The sequence below is a fragment of the Ovis canadensis genome, chromosome 2 (genome assembly GCF_042477335.2).
Source record: "Ovis canadensis isolate MfBH-ARS-UI-01 breed Bighorn chromosome 2, ARS-UI_OviCan_v2, whole genome shotgun sequence".
In the NCBI taxonomy this organism is placed as follows: Eukaryota; Metazoa; Chordata; class Mammalia; order Artiodactyla; family Bovidae; genus Ovis; species Ovis canadensis.
The window spans coordinates 19,048,038-19,070,298 of record NC_091246.1 but is presented as its reverse complement, the minus strand read 5'-3'; the positions used below and the strand labels follow the sequence as shown (position 1 = coordinate 19,070,298).

Sequence of the window (22,261 nt, the reverse complement as noted above, 5' to 3'; positions counted from 1 at the left end):
AAATATGTCTACTTGACACTTAATAGAAATTCAAAAGTTAAGTATGCTTTTCTTTAATATTTATCAGGAATTTGCATTTTGCTTTTAGAAATGCTTTGGAAATAGAGATTACTAATATTTTCCTTAAAAAAGTAGAATATTTGAGCTTTTCAAACATGGTTTCAATTTACTTATGGCTTACTGTTCAGAAAACAAGGAGGAAAGCCTTCTGGAAAGGCGCAGGCAGCTATCTCGTGATATCAGTAGACTAAAAGAAACAGAAGAAGCTCTCCTGGCCAGATTTCCCAATCTTCGATTTGCCTATAGGTAAGAGTTGAATCTTGAAATTGAACATGGTAGTAACTAGGATATATTTTTGTATAAAAGATACCGTAAGCTGCTTTTCCTTAATTGTTTTTTCTTTTTTCCTTAAATCTTTATTGAACGTTTCAGATTTGTAGACAGGAAATTCTTGTGAAATTTAAGGTTACTAATGCCACTCATCTCAAAACCAAAATAAGGGGAATTTAATCTTAGTCCAAAAAGTTTGTTTAATTTATTTTTATCATTAATGTTAAATAGCTGTGTTAACATTTTACAGTTTGTTTTATTAATGCTATATGGTTTTTTTCTTGGAATACTTAATATATGTATTACAAAGATTAGGACATTAAAGTTATTTTTGTTACCTTCAAAACATTATGTTTACTGAAAGATCTTTTGATTTGAAAACAATAGTCTATTAAGGATAAATTAGCATACTGTATACATAGTTTAAAAAACCAGGGTACGTTAATTTATAAAAGCTTCATTGCTAAAAAGACTATCAGCTGACAATGCAACAGAACTTCAGTTTGTAAAAAAGAAAGTGACAACGGAAAACATAAATATTTGTGAAACACAATAAAAGGTGTGTCTGTAGCTGGACAATCACAAGACATTTGAAATCTTTTAATTTTGATAAAACTGCTGATTATTGTGCTTTCTATTTAATGTATTGTCAGAAAGAGCTCTTGACTAGTAAAATACAACTTTTTCTATTTTCTTGTCTAAGATTAATTTTTGTCCACTTTTCTGTTTTAGGGATCCAGAGAAGAACTGGAATAGAAATTGTGTGAAGGGACTTGTAGCTTCACTGATCAGTGTAAAAGATACTTCTGCAACCACTGCTTTAGAATTAGTGGCCGGAGACCGACTCTACAATGTTGTAGTAGACACAGAGGTAAACTGATTTTATTTAAAACATATAATTGCTGTTAAAACTATAATAGCTGCTAGCTTGAAAAATCATGTGCTCTTAGAAGAATTGGGTACTTTATTGATGTTTTAAACTTTTTCTAAGGCTAAATGTTGGGCTTCCCTGATAACTCAGCTGGTAAAGAATCTGCCTGCAATGTGGGAGACCTGGGTTTGATCCTTGGGTTGGAAAGATTCTCTGGAGAAGGGAACGGCTACTCACTCCAGTATCCTGGCCTGGAGAATTCCATGGCCTGTATATAGTCCATGGAGTCGCAAAGAGTTGGACATGACTGAACGACTTTCACTTAAGGCTAAATGTTTATCTTTACAGGGTAAAACGATAGAGTTAATGATTTTTTACATTTTATTAACATTATTCCAGAGGAAGTCGTATGCTAACTCCAGAGTCCAGAATGCACATATCCATCTTAGAATTTTGATTGTTCAGGATAGTAGGCACTCAGCATGTTTATAAATTCCTAAACTTGTACTGTTTCCATTTAAATGTTTTTTGTTGTCATTAATATTTTTTTATTTCTAATGCACGATGTTTTAGGTTACTGGAAAAAAACTACTAGAAAAGGGGGAATTGAAGCGTCGATACACTATAATTCCACTCAATAAAATTTCATCCAGATGTATTACTCCAGAAACTCTGAGGATTGCTCAGAATCTGGTAAGTCTTTTTTATATGCTTTGTCTGCATCTTACTGTTTTTTTGTTTTTTTTTTTAATTATAGGATATTAACTGTCCTCTGAAGTAAATTGGGATTTCAATCATATATCAAACCACACAATTTTATTGTGTTACTCTGCTTTAAAAAGTTAAGATACCAAGAGAATAAAATCAGCTTTTGTGAAATTAGATGGAAAGAGAACAGAAATGTTGGAAGACTAAATTTCTCTTTGATATTTTAGAATGTCTTTAAAAGATTTTTATTGGACTATAGTTGGTTTAAATGTGTTTTGGGTATACTGCTAGATGATTCAATTATACATACGTGTGTATATCCATTATTTTTCAGACTTTTTTTCCCATATAGATTATTACAGAATATTGAGTAGAGTTCCTTGTGCTGTACAGTAGGTCCTTGTTATCTGTTTTATTTTTGCATGTTGTGTGTGTTAAGTCACTTTAATCATGTCCGACTCTTTGTGACCCTATGGACTGTAGCCTGCTAGGCTTCTCTGTCCCTGGGATTCTCCAGGGAAGAATACTGGAGTGGGTTGCCATGGCCTCCTTCCAGGATCTTCCTGACCCAGGGGTGGAAGCTTCCTCTCTTATGCCTTCTGCATTGGCAAGTTGATTCTTTACCACGAGCGCCATCTGGGCAGTAGAGTTCCCTGTGCTATACAGTAGTAGGTCCTTGTTGGTTATCTGTTTTATTTATACTAAGGATTCGCTCAGTCATATCTGACTCTTTGCAACCCCGTGGACTATAGCCCACCAGGCTCCTCCGTCCATGTGATTGTCCAGGCAAGAATACTGGAGTGGGTTGCCATTTCCTTCTCCACTGTTTTATTTATAGTAGTGTGTAACTGTTAACTCCAATCTCCTAATTTATTACTTCCCCTACATTTCCCCTGTGGAAGCCGTAAATATGATTTTTAAAATCTGTGAGTCTATTTTATAAATAAGCATTTGCTTGTCTGTAAAGCTTTTGATTTCTCTGTTGAAGCTGAATGAGATTCTTCTGTGTAGAGTAATCTCTTAATTGTAGGTTTTTCTCTTTCATCACTAGGGCTTGTGGCTCAACTGGTAAAGAATCACCTGCAATGCGGGAGACCTGGGTTCCTTCCCTGGGTTGGGAAGATCCCTTGGAGAAGGGAATAGCTACCCACTTCAGTTTTCTGGCCTGGAGAATTCCATGGACTGTATAGTCCATGGAGTTGCAAAGAGTTGGACATGACTGAGTGACTCACTTTCACATTAAATATTAAACTTTTGATTTCTGATTAATGAGAATTATAGAACTTATAGAGAAATATAGGAATTCTGCAGGTTTTTTTTTTCATTCCAGGCACACTTAAACCAGCTATGGTGATAACCGTTATGGAACATAATCTGTCAGTCTTGCAGAGATGCTTCTCTACTAGAGTTTTTCTAGATTGCCCACCAACCTGTGAACATACAAAGCAGGTAGCCAGGATATGCAGTCAGCTGCTGGGCTAGATCTAAAGTAGTATGGTTTCTAGTGAATAAATGAGTGCAAGGAAATATATTTAAAAGGCTACTGTGGTTGTATAATATTTGGTAAGAACATGAAACCAGTTTTAACTTTCAGTAGTGATATCAGTATTTGAGCAGGTATTCTAAGTTCATAAGTTGAAAAAACAATTATGTGAAACCTGAAACTGCATGTATAATTAAGATAATAAATGGATATTCAGTAAATTTCTGAAATTGAGAAGCCTTCAATGGAAATTGTTTACTGTCAGAAGAAAGATGAGTATAGAGTAAATAGGTGGTAATTTTGGTTAGTACTTCTTTTACTTTGAAAAATCACCTGAGTCTAGAAGGAAGTTATTCTCATCTGGGGTCAAGTTCCAGTGTTAGAAGTAAGTTGGGGTTTTAAGTAACAACAAAAGTACTTTTACCCAGATCCCTTAGCCACACACACTGAATGGTAACTGCTATGTCAGAGGACATTGCTGAACATATGTTGCAGAGAGCTGCCTTCATTATGATTTCTGCTACTGCTGCACTCTGTAAAGTATATTCAGTTCAGTTCAGTTCAGTTGCTCAGTCATATCCGACTCTTTGTGACCCCATGAATTGCAGCACGCCAGGCCTCCCTGTCCATCACCAACTCCCAGAGTTCACTCAAACTCACGTCCATCGAGTCGGTGATGCCATATTAGGTTGTTTTAACAATAGGCTGAGGTAGACATTAAAAAACAAAGGGTGAGAAAAGACAGTTGGATCAAAATAAAAGATTGAGAGATTTTTTAAGTTACTTTTTTACTCTCAATTACTGTTTTCGTTTCTATAACTGGAAGGTAGTTGCTCTAGCATGTTTTATTTGAGTGGAAAAGTATTCACTTTGGGACAACCAAGTTGATAGTTGAAGTAAAACATGTAATTATGTAACTGTGTTGATCTAGAAATTGTACTTTAAGAAAGTGTGTTCACAGATAATCCACTTTGAATTTAGAAACTTGATAGGGGCTTCTACTTGATTGAAACTCATGACTGGTATTTAGCTAAATGTTTTACTTAGATTTTTCAGTGCTTAAACTTGAATTGTTTTTTTTTCTAAAAGTGAGTTTTCTATAGCATTTTAGAAAATTCAAAAAGAGTTGTAGTGCTGGGTTCGTATATTAAGTTATTGTTAGTATTTATACTAACAGTTGTGGGCATTATTAGTATTTTATAAAATAGTATTTGAAAGGAAAGGAGTAATATGTATTATGACATATGACATATGTTTTCTCACAGGTTGGCCCTAATAATGTTCATGTGGCTCTTTCCCTGGTTGAATACAAACCAGAACTTCAGAAAGCAATGGAATTTGTCTTTGGAATGACATTTGTTTGTGACAATATGGATAATGCAAAAAAAGTAGCTTTTGATAAAAGGATAATGACTAGAACTGTAACTCTAGGAGGTGATGTGTTTGATCCTCATGGGACATTGAGTGGAGGTAGGATTTATATCATTTTTTCCTCCTAACTCCTTTGTTCTAAATAGGATGGGGACTTTTTTTTTTAATAGGAATTATTGGGGTTGGAATAATTCAGTGTTTCATTCCTAAAGGATTGAGTTTTCATTTGTGACAGTTACTTATTATTAATTGAGAAATTATACACTGTCATCATCCAGATGGAACTCATAGTCTAATAATCAGTACTATAGCTTTTCTTGCTCACCTATTCTTGTTTTCTCTTTTTTGCCAGATATTCTAGTCACTGGGAAACAAAGTATTTTTATTCAGTGCAATTGTAGCTTGACCACCCAGTTTTCCTTTAGGAAACATGTTAACTTCTAATATGTGTATATGCTACTGCTCCTGTCAAAAGTAAAGCAAAACTTTAAATCTGCCCTGAGATGGTGCCTTAAGAAAGGAATTCTTAAGTAGTGAGCATGTATTTCGTGTCCTAATATTTGTGACACTGTTTCCATATCCATGTCAAGTGACCATGTGATAAACTAACAAATACTGAACAGTACTTACTGTGTACTAGGCAGTGTTGTAAGCCTGTATGTCCAGTACAGTAGCTACTAGCCACATGTGACTTTCCATTTAAATAAGGTAATTAAAATTAAATAGAATAATTTACTTAATTGCAGTAGGCATATTTCAAGGGCTCAGTAACCACAGTGGTTAGTGGGTAATTAGATAGTGCAGATATGGAAAATTTCTATCATTCTATAAAGCCCTATGCTAAGGACTTTAATTAGTTCATTTAATCTTTATAGCAACCTTGAAGTAGACATAACTATCTTTTCCATTATATGTTTGTAGAAACTAAAGCATAGAACAGTTAAGAATTTGCTGATAAGTGGCAGAGCCAGGGGTCAGAGTTTAAAGAGGTAGCCTGATTTCAGTTTGTGCTTTTAACCAAACCAAGAGACTTGGATGCCTCTTGAGTTATGAAGTATCTTAATTTCTTTCTAGTCCAAGAAAACAGTAGCCAATATAATGAGTTTCATGATCAAGTTCCTCAGAGTACACAATAACTAGTATTTTACAGTTGGAAGATAGAGACCAAATATTTTAAAATATCTAGATTAGAGGGAACATTGTAGATTTCACTGAATTATATGTTCTTGAAATCCCCCCTTAAGTGATGGCATGTAACCCCATGTCATATAAGCAAAGTGTTCATAATAGCATTGTTGATTGACCTTCCTTTCTTCCATCAAACCTAGAGTTTTCTTGACAGCTTAACACCTCAGCCTGTTACTGCCAGACAGTTATAATGCATGTAAGGTGAAACCAGTTTACTATGCTGTGTCAAGTTTAGATCATGTTACGATATGGTAATAAACAGCTCCCAAATGTCAGTGGCTTACAGGTTTATTCTATAATTATGCTACATCATGTTACTTGTCTCTGCTCCATGTTATTCTCATTATGGGATTTAGGCTGACTGGAAAATAAATCTTTTTTTTTTAACATACTTTATACATGGGAAAGGGAAAACACATGGTAAATGATGTGCTCCCTCTTAAAGCTTACTCTCAGAAGAGGCAGATTTCCCACCTTATCGGCTAGAGCAAAGCACATGGCTAAGCCTGATCTTAGTAGAGCAGAAAGTGGTTCTGAGAGGGATCTACCCAGTGAGCAAAGGCAATGATGATTCTGAATAAATAATCCACCACATATAGAGTGTTTGTTATCATATATGTATGCCCTAAGATTCAAGTGATAAAATGGATTCTGTAGCTTCATAAACCACTAAAGATTGGCTGTTGAATTATTTCAAGTGTAAATCTCTTACAAAACTGTATTGTTTCCTAAATACATGGCAACTCAGTGTCCAAGGCCTGTTTCAATTTGCCTCTGTCAGGTGCTCGATCCCAGGCAACTTCCATTTTAATGAAGTTTCAAGAACTCAAAGATGTTCAAGATGAGCTCAGAACCAAGGAGAATGAGCTGCAGGCTCTAGAAGAGGAATTAGCCAATCTTAAAAACACTGCTGAAAAGTAAGACTTTGGTTGGATTAAGCTGTTATTAAAATTTTTAAAAAATAAATAATAACCTTAGTATTGAATAAGTTGTGAATTGATAACTTATCAGTTATATGTATTTTTTAATATAAGTGATGTCTTTGTTTTACAAAATTATGGAAAGTTAATTAAAAAGAAGAAAGAAAAATCAACCAAATATTCCTGTTTTTCTACTGAGATATATACTCTGTTAACATTCTGTGGGGATTAGTGGGGAAACACACAGATGCTCTGAAGGTTGATGCCAGAGGACACTTGAGTCCTTGATTTGAAATGTTGTAATATACTGTAGCATTGATTGGGTGTCTGTAACTAAGTTTTGCAGCCTTATGGCTGTCCTATACATGTTGAAAATAGCTAGGTTGCCTGTGGAGAAGTTAAACAAGTTTATGTCAAAAGTCACTGCTAAAATTAAAGTGTTTACTTCCAGTGTTCTTTCTTTGTGGGTGTGGATATAGGTATGTGTGTGTACTGTTCAACATTACTTCTGTTTGTGTATGATACATATTTATGTATGATGAAATATATGTATGCCACATTTTTTTTTCATAATTGGGGTCATGCTATTCAGTGTAACCCTTTTTGTCTCCTAACATTATTTACTATTGCGTGTCTCATGTGCCAAGTACTCTTCAAAGAACTGGGAATATAGCAGTGAATCAAATAGATAAATTTCTTCCTTTATCTTATTTCCATATGTGGAGTTGGGGCAACAGACAATATAAAAAGTTAAATTGGTAAAAGGTATGTTAGATAATCTAAATTCTAAGAATAAAAATGTAAAATAGGAAAGAAGTGTTGAAAGTTTATATGGGGTGGGCAGGGAAAGCCTTACTGAGAAGATGACTTTTGAATAAACACCTGAATGATGTTGAGTGAACTCACTATGTGGTTATCCAGAAGAGTCTTTAAAAACTTCAAGAGTATAAATGCCACAAACTTAACAAAGTACAGTATTTGAGAGTTTAATCGTAATTTTTTTCTAATCCCTCTGAAGATGGCAAGTGGGAGATGAGATAAACATTTTATTTAGAATTCACAATACTGAATAAAGGTAAGAGAAAATAAAAGATAAAAACTTAAATTTTTTTTGAGGGGTAAACTTTTGGCATTTATCTTCTGAAATTATCAAAGCTTAGAATAGTACTAAGACTTTTTTGGGACACAATATATATATATGGAAAAGATCGTTTACAGTAAGTCAAAGTGGCCATTCCAAGATGTAAATTGTATCATAAATGCCCACTTTCAAACATATACATGTAAAGCCTACCTTTTACCTTCGTTGACATATGACATTAATCATAAAATGAAAGAACTTTCTGTGAGAAAGATAAAAAGATGTTTCTGAAATGTGGAAGCTCTGTCAAGGGAATGAATTACAAACTCAATTGTAGTCACATTTGGCTTGGAACTGTTTGTTGAGCAGTACTAGGTCGTTTATTCTACAGAGTTGTTTTGTAGACTAATTGTGGCCCTGAGGTCCAGGAAGAAAAGAAGATTTTGAAAAATGAAAGTGGAAGGGTCACCTAAAGCCATTCTTTCATAGACCATATCAGGAAAATAGCTTGCCTTTTTAAAAAACTTTCTTTACATTTTTAAATGAGTTGAAAAATGACTCTGAGTTAAAATTATGGCTTTTTAATTGCTGTCAAGCAATCTCAGACAAGAATACTCAAGGGAGTATTTATAAGTTGCTTGTTTTTTGCCCTCAAACCTCGTGATTTTCTAGTTACAAGCAACCTTTGAATTTACTATAATTTAAAATTTCACTGCAGCTGAATTAGCAAAATACCATATTAGCAAAGCCATAATTTGAAGCTGCCAGAACTGGGGGACAATTAAAGGATCTACAAAAAATAAGTGCTTGGTGAATGTTTAAGTTTAGTACTATGTCATTTTGAACCACCAGTCTCCTTACAAAATGGAGGCAGTGTTATTATTTTTTAAAACATTTGAAACTGGGGACTAAGCTAACCAAACTTTTGAAATTTTATACAATTGTTTTATATTCTATTTTTGTGATGGGGGCTGTTATGGAGTTTTTCTTTTAGATAAGGATCAGTGAGAAGGGTTATTTTTAAGGTAACTTATTTATTCAAAGATTATTAGTATTTTCTAAAATTAAGAATATTTCTGTGGATAGTTACTATTGGTCTTGGTCATTTAGAGTACCTTCAGTAACCAAGTCAAACTTGAGTTTAATTGATGTTTCAGAAGTGTGGAAGTCATCAAAATGAGTCTTGTAAAGTGGCATCATTTGTTTTAGGTAAGAGCTGTTTAAATGCATGTCTCAAACATCAGAAAAATTGTCATTTATTATAAATTTATCTTCCTTAAGGTATCGCCACCTTAAACAGCAGTGGGAGATGAAAGCTGAAGAGGTAGATTTATTACAAACCAAGCTTCAGCAAAGCTCGTATCACAAGCAACAGGAAGAATTAGATGCTCTTAAAAAAATCATTGGTAAGTTAAAACATTTTGTGCTAATCTGTTTCAACTGATAACCATACTTTAGGTATTTGAAGCTCTCATGTTTATTGTATGTTTTAATTATATGTAATAATTTTCTGTTAATTTGTGCTTTTTTGTTGGGTTGCTCATAGCTTGTTTTTATTGTTCTCATGTACCACATTTATAAATACCTTTTGTGTTATATGCTTGTCTTTTGGTTTTGTTTATGTTTATAGTATTTTTGTTATATGTGTATAACTATCTCTGTCCCTAATTTTAAGAACCTATCTTAACACCTTTAATCAGAATTTAATTGTATGTGGCAGTTTTAAATTTCTCTTACTCTTTAGGACTATTCACAGGCCTATTTTCCCCCACTAATATTTTTATTCTTTTTTTCTCTTTTATAAAATTAAAAATGTATTCACTTCATTCACCTTCCCCACCCCCTGCCTTTGCTGCTGCTGCTAACTGCTAAGTCGCTTCATTCGTGTCCGACTCTATGTGACCCCATAGATGGCAGCCCACCCAGTCGCCCATCCCTCTGTGACCTAAGATATTTAAGATTCCACATATAAGTGAGATCATATGGTATTTATCTTTCTTTGACTTATTTCACTTTCTGTAATGCCCTCAAAGTCCATCCATGTTATTGCAAATGGTAGGATTTCCTTCTTTTTTTATGGTTGAATAGTATGCTGTGGTATGTTCATGCCACAGTTTCTTTATCTATTCATCCATTAGTGGACTCAGGTTGTTTCCATGTTGTAAATAATGAAGCAGTGAACACCACCTGTCTTTTGATAGCCAGTATAACAGTTGAGGTGATTGCTCTTTGTGGTTTTGATTTCAATTTCCCTTATGATTAATGTTTGGTATCTTTTCATTTACCTCTCAGCTGTTTGTACATCTTCTGTGGAAAATGTGTATTCAGGTCCTCTATTTTTTGATTTGATCAGTTTTCTTTCCCGTTGAATCATATGAGTTCTTAATATGGTTTCGATATTAACCCCTTATCAGATAGATGATTTACAAATGTTTTCTGTTCAGTAGGTTGCCTTTTAGCTTTGTTGATGATTTGCTTTGCTGTGCAGGAGCTTTTTGGTTGGATGTAGTCCCCCTTGTTCACTTCTGCTTTTGGTGTCAAATTCCAAAAATCATCAACACCTATGTTATGGAGCTTACCACCTGTTTTCTTCTAGGAGTTTCATGATTTCAGGTTTTACCTTCAAGTCTTTAATCCATTTTGACTTAACTTTTGTATGTGGTGTTAGAAAGTGGACTGGTTTCATCCTTTTGTAAGTGACTGTCGAGGTTCCTTGCAACATTTACTGAAGAGACTGTCTTTTCCCATAACATATTCTTGACTCCTTTGTCATAAATTAATTGATCATGTGTGCATGGGCTTTGTTCTGGGGTTCTTTTATTCAGTAGTCCCATTGATCCTTGTGTCTGTTTTTATGCCACTACTCTACTGCTTTAATTACTCTAGCTTGGTAATATAGTTTGAAATCAGGGAATATAGTGCCTCCAGTTTTGTTGTTCTTTTTCAAGATTGCTTTGGCTGTTCAGGGTCTTTTGTGGTTCCATACAGATTTTCAGATTGTTCATTCTATTCCTATGAAATAGGACATTGAAAGTTTGAAAGGATCTGACTTGAATCTGTAGCTTGCATTGGGTAATATGGACATTTTAACAATATCCTTCCAATCTGTGAAGAGAGAATATTTTACCATTTATTTCTGTCTTCAGTTTCTTTCATCAGTGTTTCATAGTTTTCAGTGTACATATCTTTCACCTCCTTGGTTAAATTTATTCTTAGGTATTTTCTTTTTGATACAGTCGTGAATGGGATTGTTTTCTGTATAGAAACAACAGATTTTTGTAATTGATTTTGTATTCTGCAGCTCTGTTGACTTGCTTATTATTTCTAACATCTTTTTGATGGAGTCTTTACAGTTTTCTATTTATAATAGGGTTTTCTGTTTTGTCATCTACAAATAATGACAGTTTTACTTCTTTCTTTCCTATTTGGATGCCCTTCTTTTCCTTGCCCTGTTGCTGTAGCACTTCCAACACTTTGTTGAATAAAAGTGGTGTGGCATCCTTATCTTTTTTTTGGTCTTAGAGGAAATGCTTTCAGCTTTTTACCATTGAGTATCAGAAACACTGGGCTGGAAGAAGCACAAGCTGGAATCAAGATTGCTGGGAGAAATACCAGTAACCTCAGATACGCAGATGACACCACCCTTATGGCAGAAAGTGAAGAGGAACTAAAGAGCCTCTTGATGAAAGTGAAAGAGGAAAGTGAACAAGTTGGCTTAAAGCTCAACATTCAGAAAATGAAGATAATGGCATCCAGTCCCATCACTTCATGGGAAATAGATGGGGAAACAGTGGAAACAGTGTCAGACTTTATTTTTTGGGGCTCCAAAATCACTGCAGATGGTGATTGCAGCCATGAAATTAAAAGACACTTACTCCTTGGAAGGAACGTTATGACCAACCTAGATAGCATATTGAAAAGCAGATACATTACTTTGTTGACTAAGGTCCATTTAGTCAAGGCTATGGTTTTTCCAGTAGTCATGTATGAATGTGAGAGTTGGACTGTGAAGAAAGCTGAGTGCCGAAGAATTGATGCTTTTGAACTGTGGTGTTGGAGAAGACTCTTGAGAGTCCCTTGGACTGCAAGGAGATCCAACCAGTCCATTCTGAAGAAGATCAGCCCTGAGATTTCTTTGGAAGGAATGGTGCTAAAGCTGAACTCTAGTATTTTGGCCACCTCATGTGAAGAGTTGACTCATTGGAAAAGACTGATACTGGGAGGGACTGGAGGCAGGAGGAGAAGGGGATGACAGAGGATGAGATGGCTGGATGGCATCACCGACTCAATGGACATGAGTCTAAGTGAACTCCAGGAGTTGGTGATGGACAGGGAGGCCTGGCGTGCTGCGATCCATGGGGTCACAAAGAGTCAGACACAACTGAGCGACTGAACTGAACCGATTATGTTAGTTGGAAAAGGCAATGGCAACCCACTCCAGTACTCTTGCCTGGAAAGTCCCATGGACGGAGGAACCTTAATGGACTGCAGGCCATGGGGTTGCAAAGAGTCGGAAACGACTGAGCAACTTCACTTTTACTTTTCACTTTCATGCGTTGGAGAAGGAAATGGCAACCCACTCCAGTGTTTTTGCCTGGAGAATCCCAGGGATGGTGGAGCTTGATGGGCTGCATCTATGGGGTCGCACAGAGTCGGACACGACTGAAGCGACTTAGCAGCAGCAGCAAGCAACATGATGTTAGCTGTGAGCTTGTCATGTGTATAGCCTTATTTATTCTCTCTATACTCACTTTACTGTGTTTTTATCATAAATGTTGGATTTTCTCAAGTGCCTTTTCTGCTGTTTAGATGACCATGACTTTTATCCTGAGTTTGTTAATATAGTGTATCATATTCACTAATTGGGTGGAAAGTGTCAGACTTTATTTTTTTGAGCTCCAAAATCACTGCAGATGGTAACTGCAGCCTTGAAATTAAAAGACGCTTACTCCTTGGAAGAAAAGTTTTGACCAACCTAGATAGTATATTCAAAAGCAGAGACATTACTTTGCCGACTAAGGTCCATCTAGTCAAGGCTATGGTTTTTCCAGTAGTCATGAATGGATGTGAGAGTGTAACTGTGAAGAAGGCTGAGTGCCAAAGAATTGATGGTTTTGAACCGTGGTGTTGGAGAAGACTCTTGAGAGTCCCTTGGACTGCAAGGAGATCCAACCAGTCCATTCTGAAGGAGACCAGCCCTGGGATTTTTTTGGAAGGATTGATGCTAAAGCTGAAACTCCAGTACTTTGGCCACCTCATGCGAAGAGTTGACTCATTGGGAAAGACTCTGATGCTGGGAGGGATTGGGGGCAGGAGGAGAAGGGGACGACCGAGGATGAGATGGCTGTATGGCATCACCGACTCGATGGACGTGAGTTTGAGTGAACCCCGTGAGATGGGGATGGACAAGGAGGCCTGGCGTGCTTCGATTCATGGGGTCGCGAAGAGTCGGACACGACTGAGTGACTGAACTGAACTGAACTGAAAACATCAATGTATCCCTGGAGTAAATCCCACCTAGTCATGGTGTATGATTCAGTGTGTTCTTGAATTCAGTTTGCTGATGTTTTGTTGAGGATTTTTGCATTTATGTTCATCAGGGATGACAGCCTGTGATTTTTTTTGCTTATGGTGTCTTTGTCTGGTTTTGATATCAGGATGATGATGGCTTCACAAAATGCATTTGAAAGAATTTTCTTTTTGTCTGATTTTTGGAAGAATTTGAAAAGGAAAGATTGGTATTAACTCTTTAAATGTTTGATTTAATTCAACTGGACTTTTGTTTGTTGGGAGGTTTTTGATTCCTTATTAAATTTCCATATTACTGTCTTTTCACATTTTCTATGTCATCATGATTTAATCTTGTTAGGTTGTCTTTTTCTAGGGATTTATTTCTTATGGGTTGTCTGATTTGTTGGTGTGAAATTTTTCATAGTTACCTTTTATGATTCCTTAGATTTCTGCGGTATCAGTTGTAGTATCTTTTATTTCTGACTTTGACTCTCTTTTTTTCCCCTTAGGTCTAGCTGGAAGGTTATTGGTTTTAAAGAGCCAGCTTTTAATTTCATGGATTCTTTTTTCTATTTCTTTTTAGTCTCAATTTCATTTATTTCCACACTGATCTTTATTATTTGCTTCCTTCTACTAACTTTGGGTTTTGTTTTTTCTTCTTTTTGATGCAATTCTAAATGGGACTGTTTAGTATATAGAAACACAACAGATTTTTGGTGTAAAGTTGTTTGAGATTTTTCTTTATTTCTTTAGGTTGGCATTTGTTGCTATGAACTTAACTCCTAGAACTGATTTTGCTACATCTAATGTACATTTGGTTTGTTGTATTTCTGTTTATCTTTGTGTTGGGTATTTTTTAAATTTCTCTTTTGATTTCTAGAATGATATTCTACAGTGAAAACTAGTATAGGAAATTGTATAATCTTGGCTTTCAAGGTTATGTTTGTACCTAGTCCTAACACTTAACAGTGTATGTTGATTGTGAGCATAACATGCTCATTCTATCTTACTTTATTTTTTTAATGTGTAAATTCAGAGGTAATATGTTTCCTATGCTTCGTCCTAAGTATAGTCTCACAATATTTCTCCACTTTAATAAGAGTTTCCTTGAATAAAAATAAGTGAGCAAGGAACACTAAGTTAAGCTTTTTTATGGGGTTAATTAAAAGTATTCTTATAACTAAAATAAAAGTACCATAGTTATGTGCTCAGTTCTGGTTTTATAAAGCATATGGTATATAAAATGGTCTGTGATCTTTTTATAAGTTAAATTGTAGATAAAGTTTATGTTACTCAATTTCATGTGATTGGAAATAATTTCTTTACAGAATTTAGATAATTCAAGTATGGCTCTAAGGTATGACCTGTGTTTTCAACATACTATTTCTAGAATAAAGTTAGAACAGTTAATTTTTTTTAAACTCTTGACTCCAACTTTCTATACCTTTTCTTCTCTTAAAAGTTGAATTTGTAAGCCCTTTTCTGTAACTGTTACTAGTTGGAAGATCTCATTTAGTTGTATTTGCCTGCTTTATAATGCAGAGGAAAGTGAGGAGACCTTAAAAAACACCAAAGAAATTCAGAAAAAAGCCGAAGAAAAATATGAGGTGTTGGAGAATAAAATGAAAAATGCTGAAGCTGAAAGAGAGAAAGAACTGAAGGATGCACAGAAAAAACTAGATTGTGCCAGAACTAAAGCAGATGCTTCTAGCAAAAAAATGAAAGAAAAACAACAGGTAATTTTTTTTAATAGAATTAATCTTTTAACATCAGCGTAGAACTGAAGGGTGGTAGAGCACCATTGGTTGACATGGCCTTCTTCATTGATATTTGTCACAAATCAAAAAGTGAGAGACAAAGTTGCTTGATAAAGGTTTGATTTTGATAATGTTTCATTCAGGAGTGGACCAAAGCTTGTATCATGTAAGCCAAGCTGTGTCTTATCAGAGAATCACTGTTGACGTTTCTGTTTGGTGATCATCTGTTTGAACAGACTCTGTGAAGGAATAATGATGGCAAAGCATGTTATATTTGCAGTGCTATTCAGTTGTAGACTATTTTGGATAGTTTCAAGGCTGGAATTTGAACCTATGTTTTTCTGTTTACAAAGAAGGCTACATGCTCAATCACTATTCTATACAATTTCACTATTGAATACAATTTCACTTAAATCTAACTTTGCTTCACAGTTCTTTTTAAACCCACCTTATGATTCTACTATTAAATATTTAGCTTTATACAAAGCATTTTGTAAAGAACTAAAGGCTATAATGGGAAAGAAGAGAAGCTATTTTTTTTTGTCATTAAATAATTGTTTAAAAAAGGTTTTTAACCTCTCCTAATTTATCTGCTATATAGAATTCTGTATTATTTTTCTCTATAGGAATAAAAGGATGAAATAGTTTATGCAAAGTTCTTTGAACCCATAAAAATTGTATGTACATTTTTTAATATAGAAAAATAAATTCCTTTTCCCTTTTTCTTCTTTGGAAGCAGCTTACATGTTTTCAGTAATTGAGTAAGCTATGGTCCTTACTTGCTTAAGTATCTTATTAGTTTTGCTGAAGTGAAGTCGCTCAGTCATGTCCGACTCATTGTGACCCAATGGACTGTAGCCTACTGGGCTCCTCTGTCCATGGGATTTTCCAGGCAAGAATACTGGAGTGGGTTGCCATTTCTTTCTCCAGGGGAACTTCCCAACCCAGGGATCTAACCCGGGTCTCCCGCATGGTAGGCAGACGCTTTACTGTCTGAGCCACAGTAGTTGGTAACTGTTGAATGCCCAGATGCTGTGTTTTTTATAGGAAGTTGAAGCTATCACCCTGGAGCTGGAGGAGCTCAGGAGAGAGCATGCATCCTATGAACAACAGCTTGAAGCTGTAAAGGAAGCTATCATATCCTACGAGGGTCAGATTGCAGTAATGGCCTCTGAGGTGGCTAAAAATGAGGTGAGAGTGATTTAACCACATTAGAGAAATACAGATGTCAGTCTGCTTCTGAAATGGTGGCTTAAAGATGTTTGACTTCAGAGGTCTCAGTCTCTTCACCCCTGTCATGATGAGAGGGAAAATGATGATTACCAATCAGAAAGAGTCCTGAAATAATATCACTAATTGTTTTAGTCCAGGTCTATTGGAAAATGAAAACACCCAGTAATTTGACCAGGCCGAGTTTAAATAAAAATTATTAACTATAACAGGAATTTGGAATGATGTACAACTGGATTGCTAAGGGGTAGAGAAAACTCTAAAGAATGAATAGCAGATACAGGAGCAGTTATTACCTATAAGCTGAAGCAGTGCACCCCCAGAAGGAACAAATCTGGAAAAGAGCCCCATTCTACCTGCAAGGCTGATAACTACATGTAGTTGGAAAACACATTATTGTGGCCCTCTGGTGGTGGGGTTTGGTGTAGTAGGGAAACCATGCTGAGCAAAGTGCTGCACAGGACATCTGCTGGGAAAACAACTTTCTGGGACACCAGGGGGACTGGCCACAGGGAGGTGCCCAGCCTGTGAACAGGCTGCAAAGACTGCTGCTGGGTATGCCATGTAAGTGACAACCTTGCCTTTGAGAAAAGCACATCAGAACCAAGAAGTGAAGCCCCTTCCTTCTCCAGTGTCCCTAAAGCATCCTTTACTGATGAGGCTTCATGTTGTTACACTCGGCAAGGGAGAGTTGTTCCCATCTCAGAAGCAGGCAGTGAAGGGTGGATTTGGGGTATGATGGTTTCATGTTGTGAAGATATTTCTATTTCCTGCAAATATTAGAAATGCTCCCTCATGAATATTGGATACCCTCTTGACCCTTTCTTTGATTTTGACCTTGAATTCTGTTTTGTTTCATTATTTCTACTCATACTTTTTAAAACTCAGATTTAATTGGCATAACATTTATATTGGTTTCAGGTGTACAATATAATGGTTCAACATTTTAATATATTGTGAAATGATCACCCCAATAAGTCTGGTAACCATAGCAGGTTTTTTTCTTGTGATTAAGATGTACTGTCTTAGCAACTTTGAAATACATAGTAGTAGTTATTATTACTACTGTCACCATGCCCTACAAAGTGTAACCACCTTTGGTTTTTTGATACACCTTTTTTTTTTTTTTTTTTTGGTTAGTTTTCTGTTCTGTTGCAGTTATGTACTTTTTGTAGGTCATGTTAACTAAAATGTAACAGCTTCTAACAGGGGCATTCCATCCATTTACCTAGGATATAGTAAAGTGTTTTTTTTGCCTTTTGTCCTCTACTTTTACATTTCCTGTTACATTTTTTCCTTGAGATGATTGTTTTAATTGCTGTAGTGTGCATTGTTTTAGAAAGTAGTTCTTTTCTCTTCTATTTGTGGTTAAACTCAAGGGTTTTTTTTTTTTAACACATTATCAAATCAATAGCAGAACAATTTTTTAACTATCTTTTTGAATCAGGGTTCAAAATGCTTTTCAGCTTTGTGTTTTGTCTTGCTGATTACCTTTTCTACAGTTTCTTTTCTGCCTTCTGACTTGCCTTTTTGTCTCATTCCTCCATATCTTTTACCATCTTTCATGGACATCATGTTGTGGAATTTTTTTTTAAATTAGATGTCATATTTTTAAAGAGAAATGTGGAAGTAAAATAAGTCACTTCTTCCTTGATCTAAATAATGATAAAATCAAAAGCATATACATATTTCGATAAAGAGAATATCTATTTCTCTATGGAAAACTATAAAATGTATCTCTAAGTTTGTAAATGTTGTTCTTTTAGTCTCTATATTCTAAATTGTTTCTGTTTGCCCTCTTAGGGAGCTAAGAAGATAAATTGCCTTCAAATTAATTATGTTCAAACGAAACTAAAAACTTTGGCTCAATCTGAAGTGATAGATATCCTTGTTTTTCTCTTAACCATTGTAGATTGAAACAGTTATACCTATGACACCATCTTCAGTCTTTAGGTGTGAGAGAATCAGCTTCATAAACATGTTTTTGTCATGTGCTTTTGTTTTGGATTTTTTAGATGAATGCTGAGATTTAAACTTCCTCCTGCAAAGGACCTTTTATGACACAAACATTATAAAGAAATTACTTATGTCATGTTCAATAACTTAACCATAATGTCAGGTATTGTTTATCGCTCAAAATTATCTTGTTTTCTAATGAGCATGCCTTAAAAAATTCCTAAATTTTTACTGACGCTTATCGTCACTTCAAGATATCTGTTCTTCCTCAGTCTTTTAGCAAGTTGTTCTACTCTTTGTTTTTCCCTACCTAAATCTGAGTTGAGCTAGGTTCTTTTTTTTCAGATGTTTGTGTGAGTTTATGACCATATCTTTACCAGAAAGACCTTTAAGATCTAGCAAAGAACTTTCATGGGGAGGAGGTGAGAGTTGGTAGACTAAATCCCAGCTGTAATTTTCACTTCGGAGACAAACCGATGATACTAAAAGAGTGAGAAGTTTTTCTTTGTGCCACAGATATGTTTCTTCAAAAAGTTTCTCTTCCTCTTCCATATCTCTGTTTTAACCCCTGTGCTAGAACCAAACACCCTGACCTTTTGTTGCCACTGTCAGAGGCCTTATGGCTTACTTCTATAGAAGGGAAAGGAACCAATGCCAGCTTACCTTACTTCCACCTCCATTCTTTGCCTTCATAATAAATGGCATTTGGGGGTCTGTCATATTATTTTGTAACCACCACCAGAATCCCACTCTTTTGAGAGACCGTACAGGGCAAATCCCAGTAACCCCTCCTCCACGTAGGTGATCCCAGTTTTACTGTGTCACAGGAACTTTGTTGCTTCCAGCATGAACAATGCATCGCATCCCTTTTTCCGTAGTGGTAATACAAGTTTTATTTGTAAATGTGTTAGTCATTTTCATGGGGATATAAAATGTAGAAGGTTAGATGACACATTGCCTGTGTCACATAGAAGTCTGTTGGATGATCTTTCAGTAAACCAAAAAATGTCTCCATCTTACCTTGCTGTATGTTATCTTGTAATTATTCATTTCAGGAGTTAGTAAACAAAGCTCAGGAAGAGGTGACCAAGCAAAAAGAAGTGATAATAGCCCAAGACAACATAATTAAAGCTAAATATGCAGAAGTAGCAAAACACAAGGAGCAAAACAATGACTCTCAGCTTAAAATTAAGGAATTGGACCATAACATCAGCAAACATAAACGGGAAGCTGAAGATGCTGCTGCAAAGGCATGTTTGTATTGTTCACTTTTATTTTTAATCAAATTTTTGCCTCTGGGTTTTTGAAATGTTCTGGTAAAGTGCTCAGTGAAGAACTTAACTAAATGGCAGAACTACTGTGTAACAGTTTTGAGGCATGCAACTATGACTGCTTCTCAGCAGTCACCAAATGGCAAAAATGTTTTATTTTTAAATTTAATCTCAGGGGCTTTATTCCCATCTCCAAGATGTTTTTAACCAAATATTGAATGGCCTCCCATGGAAATGACTGTTTTTTTAATCCCCAGTTGTTCATAGAACTAATTACTAATGTATTAATAGTAGTAATATGTATTCTTTACCTAATTGCAAATTGAATTTAGGGAACTCACAGAGAAGTATCCACAAGGAACTTCTGAAGTAAGGACTTAGTTGGTTTAGGATATCCTTATGAGGGTTAGTATAGTCAATGTTCGAAGTCTCATTTGAAATCTGACATTTTGCCAGGCAGTGTCTTTGAAGTTATCCCACAGTTTATTGGTCACTCTTAATTAAAATTTCTTTCATGTATCACAGTAACCTAAGTACTTTAAAGAAAATACATAGTTTTGCAGGAATTCATTGCTTAGTTAGGAGGCTTCATTTATGTGGTTTTAATAATTCACTCATCATGTTTTCTTACTGGTGTGTAACAGTTTGGTGCCTTTTAAATCTTTTTTAGCATCATAAAAGTACAAGAGATTTAATTTCAAAAAGATGAGAACATACAAAACAGTCTTCCACCCTTTTCTGCAAGAGCCATGATTGCCTGTTCAGGTTCATTACTTTGTTTAAAAAGCATTTTTTTAATGACCACATGATAATATCCTAATATTTTATTAGTATTGATTTCCCATTTGCCTAGTAGCCTAGTATTAGTGGATTCACTGAACTATTACCAATGCTAATATTACTGTTAATAGGTTTTTTTAAAAATATAATTGACAATACTAGTATTGGTGGTTGCTAGGGGATTCTATTTACAGTTAAGTGAAGAGGGTACAAAGAGCGACTTGCAAGCAGAACTGCTAAAAAGTCAAATATTCTTTAAAATACATAGTTTATCAAATATTTATTGTATACTTGTACCAGGCACTGACTTCCCTGGTGGTGCAGATGGTAAAGTATCTGCCTACAATGCAGGAGACCTGGGTTTGATCCCTGGGTCGGGAAGATCCCCTGGAGAAGGAAATGGCAACCCACTCCAGTACTCTTGCCTGGAAAATCCCATGGACGGAGGAGCCTGGTAGGCTACAGTCTATGGGGTCGCAAAGAGTCGGACACAACTGAGCGACTTCACTTTCACTTTACCAGGCACTAAAGATACAAGAATGAGCAACATGCCACAGAATGTGTTCATGGCACTCACAGATGAGCAGGAAAAAAAGATAGACTAGAAATGACCATATTACTTTGAAGTCTGGTGATGTGACTGTACTCATGGGATTAATAAGGATGATTGACAAGGATTAGCTTTCAGCAGTCAGTACCAATCTTAAACAGTTATAGTAGAAGAAAGTCTTCTTAAGCACTATAATTAAAAATCCTTAATGGTTATATTACATGAGTATTTTACTGTGCCTTGTCAATGAGGGTAGCAAGGGGATGGAGTCAATATTTAAGATAATGTTTTACTTAGATTATAATTTCAAGAATTATTAGGTACCAATCACAATTAGGCTTTCATGATTTTACAGTATCTATGACTTAAATATTCATATAAGACTAAACTTTCACAAGTTGTTTTTTTGAAGTAATACATTGAATTTGGTAAAATCTGGAGCCTCATCTCATTATAATGGCAATGTTTACACACACACACACACCCACATACACTTAACTGTTTCTCTGAGTTCACATTTATTTTGATGCTTAAGTAATATCTTTTTCTATTTTTTGTAGCCTATCCTCTAGATAAAAATATTCATACTTCTTACAGGTTCACAGTCAACAATGGGTCTCATTTTTTTTTCAAATGAGTCATTGTGGGATTTTTCTAAAAAATGTTTGTAAAAATTAGTAAATACTTAAGAAACTAATTTTTAAATATAGGTTTATGAGCAATGATATCATTCTATTATCATCTTTTGGCTAGGTATCCAAAATGTTGAAAGACTATGACTGGATTACTGTAGAAAAACACCTCTTTGGGCAACCCAATAGCACCTATGATTTCAAAGCTAACAACCCAAAAGAAGCTGGTGAGAGACTTCAGAAGTTGCAAGAAATGAAGGAGAAACTGGGAAGAAATGTCAACATGAGAGCCATGAATGTGCTGACTGAAGCTGAAGAGCGTGTAAGTCACTTTGCTCTGCCTGTGGCCGCTGCAAAACATGAGTAGCCTTGGTGGATTTTATGACCCCTGGCGTGTGTGCGCTCAGTCTGCGGCCCATGGACTGTAGCCCGCCAGGCTCCTCTGTCCTCGGGATTCTCCAGGAAAGAATACTGGAGTGGGTTGCCATTTGTGTCTCCAGCAGATATGACCCTTGAGACAATTATTAGAGTCAGTCTAATAATTTAGGCTTAAATTTTAGATTTAAAATCTTTGCTTTATGCTTTTGAAAATTTGTTTTGTGTTTTCCTTTTCTTCCTTTTC

At 35.5% G+C, this 22,261-nt stretch overlaps 1 protein-coding gene and 1 long non-coding RNA gene across 2 annotated transcripts in view; one reads left to right on the top strand and one right to left on the bottom strand.

Annotated features, from left to right (window-relative positions):
• LOC138433256 (uncharacterized) overlaps nt 1–22,261 on the bottom strand; it is a 152,764-nt gene that overhangs the window by 3,151 nt on the left and 127,352 nt on the right. The gene's annotated exons all lie outside the window — the stretch shown is intronic.
• The window catches only part of SMC2 (structural maintenance of chromosomes 2), a 53,278-nt gene that overhangs the window by 19,174 nt on the left and 11,843 nt on the right, over nt 1–22,261 (top strand). The window contains exons 12-21 of the mRNA XM_069575537.1: nt 189–306; nt 1,063–1,201; nt 1,775–1,894; nt 4,658–4,862; nt 6,733–6,868; nt 9,234–9,358; nt 15,006–15,199; nt 16,268–16,411; nt 19,462–19,656; nt 21,761–21,961. Coding sequence (XP_069431638.1) covers nt 189–306; nt 1,063–1,201; nt 1,775–1,894; nt 4,658–4,862; nt 6,733–6,868; nt 9,234–9,358; nt 15,006–15,199; nt 16,268–16,411; nt 19,462–19,656; nt 21,761–21,961 — 1,577 coding nt within the window. The remainder of the gene's footprint in view (nt 1–188; nt 307–1,062; nt 1,202–1,774; nt 1,895–4,657; nt 4,863–6,732; nt 6,869–9,233; nt 9,359–15,005; nt 15,200–16,267; nt 16,412–19,461; nt 19,657–21,760; nt 21,962–22,261) is intronic.